This window comes from Nipponia nippon, unplaced genomic scaffold (genome assembly GCF_047370975.1).
Source record: "Nipponia nippon isolate SJK-2023a ecotype South Korea unplaced genomic scaffold, ASM4737097v1 scaffold_3, whole genome shotgun sequence".
NCBI classification, from domain to species: Eukaryota; Metazoa; Chordata; class Aves; order Pelecaniformes; family Threskiornithidae; genus Nipponia; species Nipponia nippon.
The window spans coordinates 1,230,251-1,248,533 of NW_028262347.1; the positions used below are offsets into that span (position 1 = coordinate 1,230,251).

An 18,283-nucleotide genomic window follows, 5' to 3' on the forward strand; every position below is an offset into this window, starting at 1 on the left:
GGAGGGGTGGAGGGGGGGTGCAGGCGGGGGACCCCGTTCTCCTCCCCTTTTACCCCAAAACTGCTGCTCGGGAGACATCAGGAGCTGCCAGGGCCCGTGGCTGGGCCGTGTGCGGTGCCGGGAGCCTTCAGCAGCCCCTTGGCTCTGCCGCGGCACAGGGGGTTGGCACCGGGGCCCCGGGACCCTGCACCCCCGAGCGTGGCTGGTGGGGCTGGGGGGCAGGGAGAGTTGGGGTGGGGAACCCCCGTGGGGCTGTGCTGGGGGGGATCCCCCTTCGCCCGTGGGGCCATGCTGGGGGGGGATTCCCCCCCCGATCCCCCCCCGTGGGCTGTGCTCGGGTGGTCCCCGTTCCCCCGTGGGGCCGTGCTGGGGGGGGGATCCCCCCCTCCCCGGCGTCCCCGGTGCTCAGCGCCGCACGCGGGCGGGGCGGGTGATGACGCAGAGGGGGCGTGTCCCCGCCCGGCCCCGCCCCCGGCACGGCGGGAGGCCACGTGGGAGCCCGGGCGGCCCTTTGCCGACGTGTCCCTGGCGCCGCGTGCCCCGGAAGTCCCGCCCCCCCTCCGCGGGGCGGGGCCGCCCGTGACGTCACCCCCGCAGCGGCCTCTCGGGCCGGTGCCGCGGCGCCCAGCGCCGCCATTGGCCGGGGCGCGGCGGGGCGGGGCGGGGCGAGCGGCGGGGCCGCCCTCCCGTTGGCCGGCGGCCGGGCGGAGGGGCGGGGCGGCGCCCGAGCCCCGCCTCCCCGCCGCCGAGGCCCCGCCCCCCTCCGCCCCGCCCCGCGGCTCCCTTCCGCGCCGCCGCCGGGCCCCGTCCGCTCCCGCCGCGCTCGCCCCGTCCGCCGCCCCCGCCCCGCCATGGCCTCCGCGGCCGCCCCCGGGCAGGGCGGCTCCGCGCCGCCCCTCGCCGTCCAGCGCGGCATCGTCAAGATGGTAAGGGGCTCTGCCCGCCCGCCGGCCTCCCGCCGCCTCCCGTGCCCGGGGCCCCCCCGCCGCCCCCGCCGGGGCCCGCCGCCTCCCTCCCTTCCCTGCCCCCCGTCCCGGTAACCGGGACCCCCCCCCCCGCCCCCGGTGCGGTCCCCTCCGGTGCCCGGGACCCCCCGCCTCCCCTCCCGGAGCCTCCAGCTCTGCCCCCGGGCCCCGGCCTCCCCCGCGCCTTCCGGGGCTCCCTGCGCTGCCCGCGGCCCCGGTGCTGCTCCGCGGCAGCTGCCGTCCCCTCCCCGGGGCCCCCTCGGGGCACCCCGGGACCCCCCCCTGGCGGGGGGGCCGTGCCCAGCCCTCCTCACCCCGCCCCGGGGGTCGAGCGGCCCCGGCGGCTGGGAAGGGGCAGGAGGAGTTTTCGGGGGGCCGGTGGTCCCGCTCTGCTGCTGGCCCCGAAGCCCCCGGGAAGCTCGGGCGCCCTGAGCGGGGGCACCCCGTGGGAATGGGACGTCCCCCGGGGTGCCCCACCTGCCCCTCTCCCCCCCGTGCCGGCGGGGGGACGGGGCCCCCGAGCCCCTCCGCCTCGGCTCCCCACGGGGAGCTGCAGGGCAAAGGTCGGGGTCCAGGCCCGGGATCGCGTCCAGGGCCCCCCCGGTGCCTTCTCTGCCCCTCGCCGTTACCGGCCGCGTCCCCCACCCCGGCTGCTCTCGGGGGATCCGCTTGGCGGGATCCGACCCCGCTCTCCGCGTGCCCGCGTCGGGCCGGGCTCACGCACCAGCACGGTCCCGGCTCCGAGCCCACTGGCCACTGAAGTGCCCAGCACCTCCCTTGTCCCCCCGTTGCCCAAACACCGCTTTTTTTTGTGCCCAAATACAGGTTTTTCTCCAGGTTGCGGGTGCCCCCCTGCCCCGGGCAGGCGTCAGCGCTGGCTGCGCATCCCACCGCTGCCTCCAGAACGAGACCTTCGCCCCGGAGCCCGCTGCAGCGGCGGGGACGGGGCTGGTGCTGCTGGAGGTTTGGGGACGCTGCCTTCCCCGTGCTTTAGCTCACCGGCAGCGTGGGGAACCGTTCCCGCCCTCCCGTGTCCGACAAGCAGACCTTGGGATGCTCGGGGGAAAAAATCCTTACCTGGCCGCTGGTGCCGGCCTGGCTCCGTCCAAGGGGATGCGGATCCGTAGCGCGATTTTTGGGCAGGGTGGTTGATGTCTGCTGGCTGAGAGGCAGCCGTGCACGGCGGGCACTGGCTCTCGGGGGGCCGCACGCTGCCCCGGTGCCCTGTGCCTGGGGGTGGGTGCTGCGGGATCGGCGGCCGGGCACCCCAGCCACTGCCCGGGCTGTGCCCCGCGGTCCCCCTTCCCTTTCCAGGGCAGCCAGCCCAAAATCCCTGCCTGGGGACACCCTGGAGCGATGGGGGTCCCTGGCTCTCCGCGGTCGCTGCTCTGCTTCGTGGTGGTGCCAGGGCCAGCTGGAGCGGTGCCGGCTGCGTGCTCTGCTGTCGTTCCCATCACAACTTTATAAATTTGAAAGTTTTGGGGGTTTGTTAGCACCTTCCCAATGTACGATTTCCCCTGAAATTGTGCAGCAGGGCTGGAAAGTTCGGGAGCGGGGAGGGGGCTCGTCCTGGCGCAGCGGAGCAGGACGGGGGGGAAGAGCGGGAGCAGGGAGGCGATGGGAGTCGGGGCCCTGCAGCTGCCGGGCTGGGGCTCTGCCCCGCAGGGCGCGATGGGGCGGCAGCAGGCTCCTTCCTTTTGGGGGGCTTGAGGAGCTGGGGGAGCCCGCGGGGGAGGTATGGCGTGTCGGGGTCCGGCTCCTCTCTGGGGTGTCGGTGGCTGGGCTGGAAGGAGTGTGGCACAGCGCGGTGCAGCGTGGCACAGCCCTGGCCAGCGGCGTGGGGACCCCTGGCTCTGAGCCGAGCTGGGGCCCCGCGTTGGTGAGGCTCCAGGTCGACAGCGAGCTGGGTCACTGGCTGCCCTTCTCCTTGCCGGCACCTTGCCACCCTGCCTTGGCTTTTCCTCACCTTCCTCTCCATTCCTGGCACAGCTGTTAACCCTTTGTGCCCCGCATTTGCAGCTCTGGACGTGACGGTCTGGTCGAGGGCTGTGCCTTCAGGACCCCGGTGCCGTCCCCTCCCGTGCTCGGGGGACGCCTCTGCCGTGGGAGCCGGGTCCGTCCGACCCGCGTCCCTGTGCCCCGGCCTTGGCGCGTCCGTCGCGCGCTCGGCTCTGAGCCTGTGCTAACTCCTTGTGTTGGCGATACAGGTTTTGCAGCCCGGTTTAAGCCCGGGTTCCGGAGCACAGGGCAGGGCTGATGGGGTGCCTGGGCTGACGTTTGCCGTGCGGGGCAGGAGAGCACGGCTTGGGCTGGCGGGCGGGAGCTGGGGCTGCCTTTGGGAGGGTGAAGCCTGGATGCTGGGGCAGTCTCCCGGTCCCATCGCTGCCCGAGCCTGGCCAGAAGCTGCTGCCCGTAACGGTGCGCGTGGCTCCTCGACTGGGGAGCGGTGGGCAGGCGGTGTGGCCGCTCCGCGGGCAGGGCCGGGGGCGCAGGGGCCGGCTGCGTGCCCACCCCGAAGCACTGCACGCACCCGCGGGGCGCAGAGCTGCTCTGCTAACGAACCCGTCCCCTTCCCGGGATCCAGGGTTTGTATTGGTAATTGGATAAAACAGTTACAGCATCTGACTTGTTTCCTTATGCCCTATAAATTAAAGATTAAGGTTAATTACAGCGATGAAGCCTCTAAATCCTTAAGTATCGAGCACTGAGCCTTTGCCAGGGGATCGCTCCGTGTGCGGCTCAGGCTTGATTTGAAGCTCGATTCCCAGTAGCTGGCACAGCGTGTCTGTCTCTGCCGTGGGCCGCGTGGGGCAGCAAGCATGATGCTGTGGTGCGACCAGACCCTTGGTGCGGCAGGGCTTGTTTCGGTGAGGCTCGGTGCGAGCCGGTGTCCCTGGCACTGGGCCGGGCCGGCTCCTGTGACAGGGTTCGAGTCCTCTGGCTTTGGGACGTGCTGCCAGCATCCGTGGGGATTTCGGGTAGGCAGCAAGCCAGGGCACGTGCTGAAATCCAACCCGGAGGTTTTTTTGCGAGCGCTTCAGCGGCATCGATCCCACGTGCAGGGAGCCAACAGCGATTAGAACGGGAACGGGGTGATCCCCGGCACGCTTGCTCTGCCTGGCTGGGGGCCCAGCTTGGTGGCTGGAGCTGGCCCTGCCGATGCCGTGGGTGGCTTGGGGTCTTGTACAGCGACGGAGCCCTTGCAAAACTTGGGGTTTTGGCAGGGCAGGATGATGCTGGTGACTGTAATCCCCCTCTGCGTGCCTTGTCCCGGGAGGCTTCCCCACGGCAGCACCGGTGCCGGCTTTTCCCTGCCTGCATCCTCCTGTGCCATGCCAGCAGCCGCACGGAGCCCCTCGGGGTGCTGCAGGCACGGTGCCCTCCCGAACACGGGGGTCCCCCTGCGGCAGCGGGGAGCCATGGGGCTGCCGAAACCCTGGGAGATGGGTGGGATGGGATGGGACTGCCTGGGATGCGATGGGATGGGACTGCCCAGCGTAGCCGCGCTCCTGGCTCGGAGCACTCGGCAACCAAAGCAGCAGGGGCGACGGCCCGGCTGGGCTCGTCTGACGGGTCAGCGCCGGGAGCAGAATCCCGATCTGCCCAGTCCTTTGCGTTACCCGCCACGCTGAGATCTCCTTGCGGGCAGGTGTGCTGCGCTCTGCAGGAGGGGACGGGATGCTTGACGGGTACCGCTGCGAAGGCGCAGTGCGGAGCTTGGCTCCATCCTGCGTCTCTGAGCAGGGAACCCGGGGCAACTCCTGACTCTGCCAGGCCCACGAGAAGTTGTGCCCTGTGCTGCCGAGTTTCGCATGCCCTGCCTGGGGCAGGATCCATCCATGGGAGTCTGTCTGTGCAGTGTCACCTGCCTGCGTGCTCGGCTCCGTCTCCTCTTGCCTCCCCAGCCTCCTGACTGCTCTCCTTTGCTGCCCGCTCTGAGCGGCTGCTGGGGCCGGGGGACCCCCGTAACCCCTCTGTCTCCCCGCAGGTGCTGTCGGGCTGCGCCATCATCGTCCGCGGGCAGCCCCGAGGCGGGCCGCCCCCCGAACGCCAGATCAACCTCAGCAACATCCGTGCCGGGAACCTCGCCCGCCGCGCCGCCGCGGGCCAGCCGGATGCCAAGGACACCCCGGACGAGGTGGGTGCCTCCCGTGAGCGGTGCCGTGTGGCCCCACTGCCCCGAGGGTTGCGGGCTGAGCTGGACGGGGTGCCTCCAGGCTGCTGGCCCAGCTCTGCAGGCCGCAGCATCTTCAGCTCAGCCGTCGCAAGAGGCATTGCCCATTCCCAGACCTGCTGCCATCCCGTGGGGCGCAGGCTGCTCCCTCCTCGCCGGTGCTGCCCCCCTGTCCGACTCGGGGCTGTGGCTGCAGGATGAAGGTCCCTTCAACCATGCTTTAAGAGATCCTTTCCCTGCTCCAGCCCTGCAGTGTGGATTTTGGGGCTGATTTCTCCTTCCTCACCCTGTTACGGTCGCACACGTGCCCAGGACGGGGCAGGAATCCTCCGCTAGCGAGGACCAGGCATGGCTGGGCAGGGTCTGCAGGGCCAGGGAGGCTGCTGGTGCCTCCAGGCTTTACCTGCCCCGGGGCTGGGGGCACGGGAAGCGACAGGGGTGTTGCTTTGGCAGATTGGGTGCAGGCAGGGCTGCCTGTACCGGCAGCGGGGCGCAGCGGTTGGGAGCGGCGGGCTTGTGTCGGAGGGAGCCCAGCCCCGGCCACCCATCCTCCCAGCCCCGGGGGTGGTGCAGAGCGCTGGCAGCTAATTGCTCTCCTTGGGGAGTTTGTCTTCTAAACACTGCTTCAGCCTTTAAATGTCACTCTTTTAAAAAATTATGCCTGTCAGGTTTGCTAATTGTTTATGAGCACGTCATGTTCTCTCCTCCGGACCGTGTTCCCCACCCACCTGCTGCGGTGGAGTGGGGCTGAGCTCGCCGGGGCTCCGGTGCGTTCGTGCTGCGGTGCGGGGAGGTGCCAGGGGGACGCGAGAGCCCGCTTCTCCCAGCCGGGCACGGCCGCTGCACAGGTCCCGCTCTGCTCCTTTGCCACGGGCACCTGTGCAGCCCTGGGTGGAGCCGGAGGAGCCTCTGCTGTGTCCCTGGGAGCTGGGGCTGGTCCAGCCCCCCGCGATGCCGCAGCTCCAGCCGTGCTCCCTCTGCCCCAGGAGCCTTCCTGGGCTCGGCCGGCTGGGTCTGGCTGTGCTCGGGGAGCACAAGGCCGGCTGGAAAACCAACCGTGACCCCTTTTTGGGGGACGGAGGGGGAGAGAGGGGGTGTTCCTCCTGCGGAGTAACAGGGTCGGCTCCTCTGCAAGCCGCAGACAGACTCCAGCGCGGTCCTGGGCTAACGGAGTGCACGTGGAGGAGAGCACGAGTTCCCCGGGTGGGGAGGCTCTGGGCTTCCCTGGCTGCGTCTGACCCATCGGCTCACGTCGGCTTCTTTCCCTCCAGCCCTGGGGCTTCCCGGCTCGTGAGTTCCTGCGGAAGAAGCTGATCGGGAAGGAGGTCTGCTTTACCGTGGAGTACAAGACCCCGCAAGGCCGGGAGTACGGGATGGTGTACCTGGGGAAAGGTGAGCGCAAAGGGGTCCGTCGGGCACCAACAGGGCTGCTGGGGAGCGTGCGGTGGGGAGCGTGCGGTGCTCTTAGCCGGAACGTGCAGCAGGAGCTTGCGGTGCTCGCAGCCAGAGCTACTGTCCGAGAGGGTGGGTTGGGATGCGGTGTCGGCAGCAGGATGCATGCCCGCTTTTTGGTGGAGCACCAGCTTTTGGAGGGGAGTGATGCCCGGCGACGGTCCCGGCTGACTGCGGGGCTGCGCAGAGCCGAAGCGCGGCCACGCTCTCTGGAGCCGCAGCCGCTGGTTGATGCACCGCAGCACACGGACGCAGGCTGTGGCGTTAGGTGAATTCCCACAGGTTTCCCCTTGCCGTCCTTTTTATTGTTATGAATCTCTTGCTCATCTCTGGCTGATTGAAACCCTGAGGGTGCGGCGGAGCGCCGGGAGCGAAGCTGCTCAGCCCAAACCCCGCGCAGCGCCTGAGCCCTGCCCCTGGCTCGGAGCAGCTTGGGGCAGGGCGGCCTTTTTGGTGGGCTTCGGCTCCGGTTAGGTCCCCTCTCGTGGTGAGCACGATGCCGGACTGCGCCCTGCTGGGTGCTGTGTCCCCTCTGCCAACGGCCCTGGCTGATTTTGGTTCCAGCCATGCTGGTGGAAGAGTTTTTGGGCTCTTGCTGCCCATGGTTAGCCCTCGGCCATTGCCCGGTCTGGTGAGAGAAAGTGGCTTAGAGGTGACCGCGTCCTGCTGCCGGCTTCTGGGCTGCGCTGCTCTGCTGGGCTTGGCTCCTGGTCAGACTTGCCGTGCCCTCGGCTTTCAAGAAGGGGGACGAGACCCACTTGATGTGGGTGGGCTCCCGCGAAGTGGGTGCTCACCAGGACCCAGCTTGTCCTCTAGTGCCGCCCGGCTTGGGGTTACTGGGGCAGATGGATGTACTGGATGCACCTCTGTGCTCACCAGAGAGTCGGTGCGGAGCCAGGACAGCCTCGCGACTGGGATATTTGGGATACAACCAGGGTGTAGGTCGGGCTCAGCCATGGCTCCCTGGAGCCTCCTCTCCCATGGGAGGCTCAGTGGGGTAACTCGTTGTGGTCGGGGGAAGGAGGAAGGGACCAGGTGTGTGCAAGGGGCTGTAAAGGAGCTCAGGGACTGCGGAGTTTTGGGTGTGTGTTCCCTGGGGTAGCTCCAGTACAGACTGGGGAGCCGTGTGCCCTCGGCCCTGTGTCCCTGCAGACTCTGCTGCCTGTGGCTTGGCCGGACTGGAGAGGGTGAGCGGGTGCCATGAGGCATCCTGGTCTCCAGATGCGCATCCCGGCATCGCTGTGGTGCTCGGGGCCTTTCCTGTGGTGGAAGTGGGAGGCTGGCTCGGGCAGCAAATGGCTGGGATTTGCTCGCCGCTGCAGGCGGGGTTTGTCCCACGGCAGTGCAGCACGAACGGAGCGAGCGGGGTTTGCATGGAAGCCCAGGGAGAAAGGAGGTGGCCCGTGATTTGGGGGAGAGGCTCCCTCTGGGTCTGCGGCAGGAGTTGCCGGTGTCTCTGGCTGGGCAGGACGAGGATTGCCGGTGCCGGCCATCAGCTCCGCTGCACGGCCAGAAAGCCCAGCATCGCTGCTGGCTCCTGGTTCCCCGCTGCAGGGCATCAGCGGGTGAGTTTGCAGCCACGCAGCTCCCTGGGGAGGCTGGAGCGCTCTCCTTGGAGGTTTTCAGGCTCAGCTGGATGTGGCCCAGGCCAGCAGGGCCTGGGGTGGGCAATAGCCCTGCCTGGAGCCCCTTTCCACCAGCACCTCGTCGCTGCTGCGAGGGCAACCCAGGGCTGGCTTCCCATCACCGCCGCGTCCCGGCACGCCCCAGCCGGCATCTCCCGCATCCCTACGGGGGCCCCCCACCAGCGTGGGAATGCGGGACCCCCATGGTCCCCAGGCTGCGAGAAAGGGGAGCGAGGCCCTGCGTGCTGCCAGGATGAGCCTGTACCCCGAGACCACGAATAACTGGATATCGAAGTTACCTCCATGCTCATTCCTGAGTTTGCTCGTGGGCTGGGGGACCGGGAAGCCCTTTGGGCTGGGGATCCCCTCCTGCCGAGTCGGGGTTCACAGTTTTGGAGAGCTGCTGCTCTCCGCTTTCCCAGCCCGCGGGCTGTCCTTCAGCAGCGATCCTGGCAGGTCCCGCCAGCACGTTCTGCAACAAATAAACCTTGAAAGGGGTTTTGTTCGGTGCCACCGCGATCAGTGAAGTGCTCCCTTTCAGTCATCTGCAGCCTTGTTGTCTGCCACGTTAAGGACTTTTATGCCATGCCTCCCGCGTAGGTGTCGTCCTTATTGTTCAATCCCAGCCTGTCACACCGCGGAGGTGGGAAATGAAGCATAAAACGTTTCCTGATGAAGTTTGTCAAGGTTTAAATACTATTAATATGGAAATGCTGCGACAGCTTCCCTGGCAGCGGTGCAGCAGCTGTCTGCGGCTCTGGGCTTCGGAGGAGCGCGGGTTTGCCATCGCTTGCCGGTGGTGGCCGAGCCAGCGCCCTACACCCCCTCCCCAGCCACCGCCCGCTGCTGCCCAGGGCTGTGCAACCCTGCGCCATCCCTTCTGCCTGGGCAGCTGGGGGTTTCTCCTGTGGATCCTGCCCAAATCCTCCTGTTTATCGGCTCTCCCTGGCCCAGGATCCCCCCCAGACCGAGCTGTTTGTCCCCCGCCTCCCCGGGGGCTCTGGCTCCCGGTAGCCGTGAACCCCCCGTGCTTCTGCGGAGGAAGGATGTCTTGTGCAGAGATGGCCGTTGCAGGTCGTGCTGGTACTGCAGCCTTCGTTGGAAATCCAGAGAGCTCCTTGGGTGCTGGGAGGGTGTCGCCTGCCTCCCCCGGGTGCTGAGGACGTCCCCTTCCCGCAGAGATGGTCCTGGGTGACAGCAGGCCTCGCAGCCCGGCAGTGCGTCGGAGCAACGTGCCACCTTCCCACTTGCTGAGCCCTGGTCTGGGGGAAACGCTGTCCCCAGGAGAGCCCTGGGCTGCTCCGCTCGATGCAGCGTGGAGGCTGTGTCCTGCTGGGACACCGGACTGGTGACGGGAGCCTTTTGCTCCTGGGTTGCTCCAGCACTTGTTAGCTGGAGTCATGGTGGGAATGCTGTCCAGGACCGAGGTCTGTGTGCCTCGGGGCCGCCCCGCGCACTGCTGGCTCCTTTCACCGACGCCTCTCCTCCTCTCTCCGCAGACACGAACGGCGAGAACATTGCTGAATCCCTCGTGGCCGAAGGGCTGGCCTCCCGCCGGGAAGGGATCCGAGCCAACAAGTACGTATGCGGCTGCGTTCCTGCGCTGCCTTGGCTGCGCCGATTCTCTGCGGTTACCTACCTGGGTGCGGAGCTGGTTGTGTTCCTCGGCTTTGGCTGGGCACCAGCCCCTGCTCCAGGGCTCCCTGCAGTGCCTGGATTTCACAGGCTCCGGTGTCCCAGCACGGTGACCCCTTGTCTTTAGGGTTGGGGTGGCGAGGGGTTGCGGAGGGGGAGCTGGGTGTCTCCTTGCCCTGGATGCTGATGCACCGGAGCTGTGGCCCTGGGCTGCAGAGCAGAAAATCTTCTGAAGCTCTTGGTCGCTGGAAAATAACGCCTGGTGTGGAGTCAAGGTGCTTTAATTCATGCTGGATAGGTGATGTTGTGATGTTCCTGCCCCTCATCCTACGTCCGGGCGATGCCTGTGCCAGTGCCATTGGAGCCGATGCTTCGCCATGGCCCCGTTGTGTCCCGGAGCAAGAGAGAAGCCTGGCCTCGGCAGCAGCGTGCCGGCATCCCCGTGCATGGCCCTGGGCCCCGGCTATCCTGTTCCAGGGGTGCGAGTTGTTTCTGTGGCACTGCTATAAATACCGGTCGGACACTATTTCCATCCCCGCGCCTGCTGGGCTGGAAGCTTGCCCGTGTCGCTTCCTAAAACTGTTCCTGGCACACTTGGATGCTTTCCACCCAGTGTTTTCGGTAGCGCAGCCTGTAAACAGGTATGTTGAGTAAACAGAGCGCGTGCTGCCAAGGGTGTGGATGGGTTATTTTATGCCCAGGCTTGCCAGTGTTGAAGCCTCAAGTGCCCGTGGGTCCTACCCGTTGCCTGCCTGGGGCCCTTGGGGAGCTCCCTGCCTGGGTGCTGGTGGGCTCCGGGTGCCCTTGGCAGAGTTCAGTGGCTCTGCTTCGGCACGGTCGGGGACTGCCACAGGGCAGTGATGTCTGGGAGAGGCGCGAAAGCCGCTGTGCCCATGCTGGAGGGGCTGCAGAAGCCACCAGCCTGCGAGGCTGCTGGGGCCGGGGGCGAGGAGCTGCCGGGAGAGCGGGCGTAGCGCCGGTGGTGGAGCCTGGCAAGGACCGGCGGCGTTCGTAGGATGACTGGGGTTCAGCCGGAGTCAGCTCTTGCCGCCCTGTCCTGGTTCTGCACCTCCTGCATCTCTCTTGGGCTGCGGAGGTGGAGTGAAGGAGGAAAGCCTCTGCCTGCCAGGCCACCGGGGCTTTTGCACTGACTTTCTCTCGCTTCCCATTGGAAACGTCCCCTGGGGCCCTGCTGGGGCTTGTGCCGAGGGGGGACCGCGAGCCCACGCAGCGCTGGTCACGAGCGGCTGGGCCACGGCCCGTGGCCGTTGATGCCCACGGGAAGCTGTGCTCGCAGGGTGGAGGGACAGCCGTTAGAGCCCGCCGGGGCTGGTGCTCCCCAGGCGCCTGGAAGTCGGGGTGATGGGCCAGGCAGGACCTTGGCTCTGGCTTGGTTCCTCTGTGCTCATCCCTGCTTTCCAGCCCCCTTCCCCGCCGGAGCCCCCTCACCCGGCCGTGCAGCCCCCTCCCCTGGCTCCGCTGCAGGAGCGTCTCGGCTGCGGCCGTGCCGCTGATCCCATCGGAGGGCGGTTGCGTGGTGGCTCAGCGAAGGAGAGCAGGGGAGCCTCTCGCCCCTGCCAGGGAGGTGACTGAGGTCCCCCGTGCATTTGCTCCTCAGGACTTCTCAGGGGCTCTTGGACTGCCCTGTTGTGCCGGAGGGAAGGAAATCAGGGCGCAGGTTGGGTGGTGTTGTCCACTGCTTGTGCTGGGGGGACCTGGGCAGCCCCACGGGGACCTTCTGGTGGCTTCGGGCTCGCGGGGGTCTACTGCTCCGGTCCTTCAACCTCCTCCCGCAAGCGCACCCAGCGGGCAGCATGCCCGGTGAAGCTGGTCACCCCGACGCCCGCGGTGACGGCGTGGGAGCAGGACGTGCAGCCCCCCAGGCTGGGCGATGCCGCTGCCACGAGCTCCATCACCAGCACGACGGGGCTGGTGCAGCGTGGTTAGCACAGGACTGAGCTTCTTGCAATTAAATAACGCGGAGCAACGATGCGCTCCAGGCGATTGCTCTCCTAATAATCCAAAGGGTGCGCTAATTAATGGGTGCGCGAGGTGACTCTCAGCCACTCGTCAGCTGCTCAGGTCGGGCGCTTCTGCGGTGAACTTGGGATTCATCAGGCTGCAGCTTTGCCCCGAGTTGAAGAGTGCTAAAACACAGCTATGACTGAATTTGTTTAACGGGTTAGGGCAGCGCGTGGCGGGGCTGGCCGTCAGCGTTGGGAGGGGGCCGCTGCTGGGCTCTGCCTTAGGCAGCCGCCTGCGCGTGCAGGACGGGGACGGTCCGTGGGTTGGTGCGGCACGTCAGCCGCGTACCTGGGTGCGCCGTTCCTCCTCTGCCAAAGCGTCCTCTGCCGCGTCGGGAGCTGGGGCTGCCTTTCCATCCTGGTGCACAAAGCAGCCTCTGGCGTAAACGTCCCCAGTCTGTCAGCGGGGCTTCCAGCGGCGGGTATTCGGACATCGGTGGTGCAGTCTCCCTGCCGTGGTGCTGGAGAAGCTTACTCTGATTTACTGTGCGTTGCTGTCCGCAGCACGAAGCATCGCTCGCCGGCTCACCCAGGCGGTGCCTTTTCTAGACGCGAGTAGTCAAATTGTTAAAGCATCCAGAAAAGTGCCTGAAAGATGGCTCTTCCCAGTGATAAAACGGCAGTGTCCTGCCCGCCCCAGACCTGGCCTCACCCCGTCTCGTCCTGTCCTTGCAGCCCGGAGCAGAGCAGGCTGGCGGAGCTGGAGGAGCAGGCCAAGAGTGCCAAGAAGGGGATGTGGAGCGAGGGGACGGGCTCCCACACCATCCGGGATCTCAAGTACACCATTGAAAACCCCCGGCACTTCGTGGACTCCATGCACCAGAAGCCAGTCAATGGTAAGCTGGCACCAACTCTGGCCCTTGCTGCCGGGCGCCGGGGTCGCCCCTGTCCTCCATCCTCTGCTGCCTGCCTGCCCGCGGCCTCGGGGGCCGGCTGCCTGCGCCGCGCTGCTTGGGTGCTGTTCCTGGCACCCTCTCGCCGCGGGGAGCTGGCTCCGGCTCCGTGGCTCCCGCCAAGCCCCTCCAGAGCAGGACCAACCTCTCTGCTTTTGCTCCGCAGCCATCATAGAGCACGTCCGGGACGGCAGCGTGGTGAGAGCCCTCCTCCTCCCCGATTACTACCTGGTCACCGTCATGCTCTCAGGGATCAAGGTGAGGCTCAGCCGCTGGCCCGGCCCCTGGCAGCATGCTCAGCGGTTGTCTTTGCAGCAGATTCCCTCTTGAATTTGCACCGTCGTTCATCGTGCATCCTCCTCGGTGCCTTTTGGCACCAGTGCAAGTGTGCGGGGGTTGCACTGGTACCTGCCTGCTGCCGGGCCCGCGGGACCAGGGCAGGGAGGGATGGAGGCAGGGGTGCAGCGGCCTCGCTGCCTGCTGTGCCGTCCTGCACGCACCTTCCAGTAACAGGCTGATTGCAGCCCGTGGTTGCGTGCATGCTGGTGCGGGCTGTCCCTGCAGGGATGGGAACAAGTTTGGGTTCGGTGGGTGCCGCTCCGTGCTGCCAGGCCCGGCAGCAGCCCGAGCTCTGGGCTGTCAGACACCCTGCAAGGATCCCCCGTGTGCTGGGTGAGTGGTGGTCCCTGCGCCGCTGGCACAGGCTGGCATCGGCGGGGCTGCAGGCACGTGGGTCGGAGAGCTCGGCCACCCAGCGTGGCAGGAGGCTGCCGTGGAGGTGGCTGTGGGGCTGGGGGCTCCTGGGGCGGCTGGGGCAGAGCAGCCCTGCCTGCCTGCCCGCCCCAGCGGTGCTGGGGAGCCTCCTGCCTCCGCTCCCTCTCACGGTGCTGTCCTGGAGCACCACAGCTTTATTTTTCCTTGCCCATCTGAGCCAGGGTGGCTCCCCCCTAGGCAGGACTACGCTGGGGGTTGGTCCCTGTACCCGGGTTTCCTCCCGGCAGTGTTTGCTGGGGTGGGTAAGGGCTGCATCGGTGCCAAAGGCACAAAAGCATCGGTACGCGCAGCCCCCCAGCCTGTCTCTCCCAGAAGCTACAGCCGGAGCACGGGGGCTGCGTGCAGCCTTCCTCCCCGAGGTTTCCCACCCCCTTGCTGAGGTTTGGGGGCCAGCCCGTGCCCTGACCGTCCCCCCTCTGCCGCAGTGCCCCACGTTCAAGCGGGAGGCGGACGCCCCTGAAGTCCCTGAGCCGTTTGCGGCCGAAGCCAAGTTCTTCACGGAGTCGAGGCTGCTGCAGAGGGACGTGCAGATCGTCCTGGAGAGCTGCCACAACCAGAACATCCTGGGCACCATCCTGCACCCGGCAAGTGGGGCTGGCAGTGGCAGGGGGTGGGAGAGGGTCCCGGTGGGCTGTTGGACTGTTGGCCATCCCTTGCTGGAGATGCTAAAGGTGGTTGCAAGGTCCAGGTGCCTCCGGTGGGGGCTCAGGGCAGCCGGGGGTTGTGGGCTCTTTACTGGTGGATTTGGGAGACCGTGGTCTATCTGAGCAGCCCACGAGGAGAGCAGAGCCCCGTGGGTGTCGCTGGGGTGGTGTCCGATGGCCATGAGGGCACCGGGAGCTGTGGCCAGGCCTTGCAGGGCTCTTTGGGGACCTGTGACATCCAAGGGGCTGAGCAGGGCGAGTGAGCTCCCCCCTCGCAGCGGGGCAGGGACGGAGAGGCCAGCTCTCCTCGGGGGGTAGGGGTAGATGTCGATGCCGCGTCCCCCGCGGCTGAGCGCACGCCTCCTCCGCAGAACGGGAACATCACCGAGCTCTTGCTGAAGGAGGGCTTTGCCCGCTGCGTGGACTGGTCCATCGCCGTCTACACCCGCGGCGCTGACAAGCTGCGTGCGGCCGAAAGGTGAGTCCGACGCCGGGAGCCGCAGGGCTGGGTGCTGGGGTGGACACGCTCCGAGCCGCACCCGCGGGGTGCCCGGGGTGACCCCAGCTCCCCATCCACGTGTGGGGGACCCCCAGCGCGCTCCTGGGTGGGAGGTAGATGCGATCTCTCCTTGCGAGTCTGCGCCAGCCCCGCTGCCTCTGCCAGGCCTTTGCTGGACGATGTGATGTACGGCAGGTCCGTCCCTGCTGGGAACGCCTGCCCGGGCGTCACGCCTGTCCCCCCGCCAGGTTCGCCAAGGATCGCAAGCTGAGGATCTGGAGGGACTACGTGGCCCCCACGGCAAACCTGGATCAGAAGGACAAGCAGTTTGTAGCCAAGGTGAGTGGCTGGCAGAGCAGGGGAAGGGGCAGGCAGGGTCTGCCTGTGCGGGGGTGGAGGGCAGGGTGCCCGGCTGCCCTTGCTGGCCTCTGCACGTGCTTGGCCAAGCCCCAGAGGGTTTTGCCTCTGCTACGTCCCCACCGCGGTGCACGACTGCCCAGGTGCGCGCTGGGATCTCGGGCAGGCCTGGGGTGGGAAGAGGTGAAAGAAAGCGGGGGGGGAAGGGCCCAGGGTGCGTGGGGAAGGGCTGGTGGGTGCCCTGGGGCCGGGCTCCAGCTGGTCGGGTGCCGCAGGGATGCTCTCACCCTGCCTGCCGCTCTCCTGCCTGCAGAGGGCTGTTTGGGCTCGGCAGAGTTTTCCTTCCCTCTCCTGCCTGCGTTTCCAGCGCGGTGTCAGGCGCAGCCCCTGCCCCCCCGGTCCTGGGGGTTGCTGGTGTGGGGCCGTGGGGCTCTGTGGGGCAGAGCCCCTGGCCAGCACCTCCCTGCAGCGACTGGCCCAGCTCTGGGGCCTCGTTAGCCCCATGCATGCGAGAGCAGCTCCGGGGGTGCCCCACTGCAGCGGTGCCCGCGTTCCTGCTGCGCGGAAACCCTGCCTACCCCTGCCCTGGCGCGGTTCCGAGAGCGCAAACGGTGCCAAAGGGAGAAGGCGAGCGGGCCTGTGCCACCGGGCGAGTGCCCCTGCCCTGGGTGGGTGGTGGGCGTCCCTGCGGAGGAGCACCTCACCCGGGAGCGCGGCAGTGGGTTGCGGTGGGGCGCGGGGGTCCGGGCACCGCTGGGGGGGGGAGCAGCCCGCTAGATGGTGCTGCCGGCTCGCCCGGGGCCTCGGTTCTGCTGGAAACCCTGGGAAATGTGCAGCAGCTGGATTTCTTGGAAAGTCGGCTTAACCCCTGCGCTCCCTGCCGCCCCGGCACCCGGGTCAGATCCTGCCCCGGAGCATCCTTCCGGCTGCTCCGTCCCTGCCAGGGCTGGGCCCGGACACCCGTACCTTGCAGGCGTGGGAGTGAGCTGCTCCTTCCCTGCCTGCCTCGGGGGCCACCGGCTGCCCCGGTGCTGCCGGCTGCGGGGTAGACCGGGGCGGCAGCGGCAGGGCTTGGGGCAGAGCATGACTGGCAGGGGGTCGGGCAGGGCAAAGCCAGGAGCTCTTACAGCTGGTGCAGTCTCAACCGCGCGGTGCAACCGGCTCAATTAGCTCATCCGTGCGGTGCTGTCACCGGGATCCGCGCGGCAGCTCCTGTCCCGTGGGACGAGGCTGGGGAGGCTCTGGCTCGTGCGTTAACTCTGAGATTACGCCTGTCTCTGCAGCTGCCCGTTTGTCAGCTGGGATACGGCTGGTGGTAGCGGTAGCACAGGTCCCCAAAAACTTCCCACCAGCCTCCCCAGGCAGTGAAGGGTTGGCTGGGCTTTTCCTCTTGGAGTGGCGTACGAAGGCGGCCCGGATGCCAAGCCCAGAGGGTCTCTGAGAAGGCCAGAGGTGAGAGCCTGTCCCCGGGGCGAAGGACCACGTTTGGTCCTTGCCCAAAGTGCCGCTGTCACGGCGAGAAACAGCCCCCAGGCCAATGCCCCTGCGGGCGCGGGGATGGCCGTGCGAAGGCGCTGGCGCGCTCGGAAGCGCCATCCTGCCGCTGGCAGAGGCTGCTGCCGGAGCCCGCGCCAGGAGCCGGCACGGGGGCCGTTAGTCATGCTTTGCTCAGCAGCTTGCGGAGGGCTGGTGGAGGGGGCGGCTGGACGCTCCTGGCATTTCGAAGATGCCCGTTGTTTTGTTGACTAGCTCGTGTGCGGGCTGGGACGCTGGTGGAGAGCTGCGGCAGGCGGGTCTCTCGTCCCGAGCCCCCCAGCAAGGCAGCAAAGGTGTCTGCGGTGGGTTTGGGGCTCGGCGGCATCTCCAGCCCTCGTGCTAGGCATTGCCGTGGGGCGGCCGTGCCCCCCGGCAGCGGTAGGAATCCACCCCCGGTGCCGTGGAGCAGAGGGGACCCCGATGTGCGGGCTGCATCCTGCTTAGGGTCCCGGGGCAGTGCGTGCAGGATGGCCCCCGGTCCTGGGCACAGCCCCTCGCTCTGCTGGGGTCCCCCCCAGCCTGGCGGCACCCGGCCCCCTGGCTCGCTGCAGCCTGGGGGCCGCTCCTGGCTGCCCTGGCTCTGCAGTAAGAGCCCCCGGACGCAGTGAACGATGCCGTCCCGCTTCCTGGGGAGGAGGCGCAGAATTTCTCCGCCTTCGGTTAAAATCTGTTCTTCCTGCAGGCCCGTGCAAAGCAGCATTTAGGGAGCTGTCAGCCGAGGCCCCCCCGGGCGCTGTCGGTTTTGCAGTGTCAATTTTTGGTCTTTTTCCCTTCCTGGGAATTGTAAGTGACAGGGAAAATCAGGACAAATGCCCGCACGCCTCCGAGTGACGGAGCTGATCCCAGAGCTGGGCACGTGCCCGGCCTCCCCGCGGGGCCCCGCGAGCCCCCATCCCTGCGGAGGGGTCCGAGCACCTGCAGGCAGCGGGCAGGCAGGCAGCGATTGCTCCGGCGCTGAAGCCGCCTCCGTGCTCGGCAGAACGCCGAGGTGCTCGTTTGCAGCGGCAGAGCTGACGCAGGAGCTGCCAGGGGGTGGCGGGGGGAGGAGGAGGAAGATCCCAACCTGTCTTTGCACCGTTGAGCAACCGTGGCAAATCGTCTCCGGCTAATTTTGGATCCCCCTGCCGTCGCGGTCAGCTGCCGGTGCTTTGAGCGGAGGGGTTGGTTTGGGGAGAAATTAAGGCTTGGCCTCGATTGTGGATTTGATGCCTGTGAGCGGCAAGAAGAAAAGCGGCGGAATAAAAATGTGAAGAGGCTGGAGGCTTTCTCCTGAATTCCCTACGTCAGCTTGTCTTAGAGCACCCAGGAATTGGGGACAGCGCTGCTTAGAGCTGAATACATTATGCTGAAAGCTATCCTCTGCCAAAAGCTGTTTATAAAGCAGCTCTGTGCGGGGGCTCGGAGGCCGCGTCGTCCCATCGCCCGGCTGCGGGGCAGGACCGGCCCCCTCGGGCTGGGGGGAGCGGCTGGGAGCGGCAGCTCGCCTGGGGCGCGTGGGGCTCCGTCGGCAGCCCTCGGCTGCACCCGGGCTCGCTGGGCTGTGCGTCGCCTCCCGCCACGCACCGGTGCTGTGCAGGCTGGAGGAGGTGGTTGTGGATGAGCTGTGCCTGTGTCTTCCCCCCCCTTTGCAAAATGCTCGGAGCCTTCGTCATGGCCAAATCTCAGTGGGATCTGCCAGAGCCAGCCCGGGAGCCGCTCTCCTGCT

The 18,283-nt window shown here is 67.6% G+C and overlaps 1 protein-coding gene across 1 annotated transcript in view; it reads left to right on the forward strand.

The window, feature by feature from the left end:
* The first annotated feature begins 771 nt into the window (after window positions 1-771).
* Window positions 772-18,283, forward strand: part of SND1 (staphylococcal nuclease and tudor domain containing 1) — a 132,481-nt gene continuing 114,969 nt past the window's right edge. The window contains exons 1-9 of the mRNA XM_087765992.1: window positions 772-926; window positions 4,954-5,103; window positions 6,411-6,531; window positions 9,716-9,794; window positions 12,551-12,711; window positions 12,935-13,026; window positions 13,968-14,126; window positions 14,558-14,664; window positions 14,934-15,024. Of these exons, the coding sequence (XP_087622118.1) occupies window positions 852-926; window positions 4,954-5,103; window positions 6,411-6,531; window positions 9,716-9,794; window positions 12,551-12,711; window positions 12,935-13,026; window positions 13,968-14,126; window positions 14,558-14,664; window positions 14,934-15,024 (1,035 nt within the window). The 5' untranslated portion in view covers window positions 772-851. The remainder of the gene's footprint in view (window positions 927-4,953; window positions 5,104-6,410; window positions 6,532-9,715; window positions 9,795-12,550; window positions 12,712-12,934; window positions 13,027-13,967; window positions 14,127-14,557; window positions 14,665-14,933; window positions 15,025-18,283) is intronic.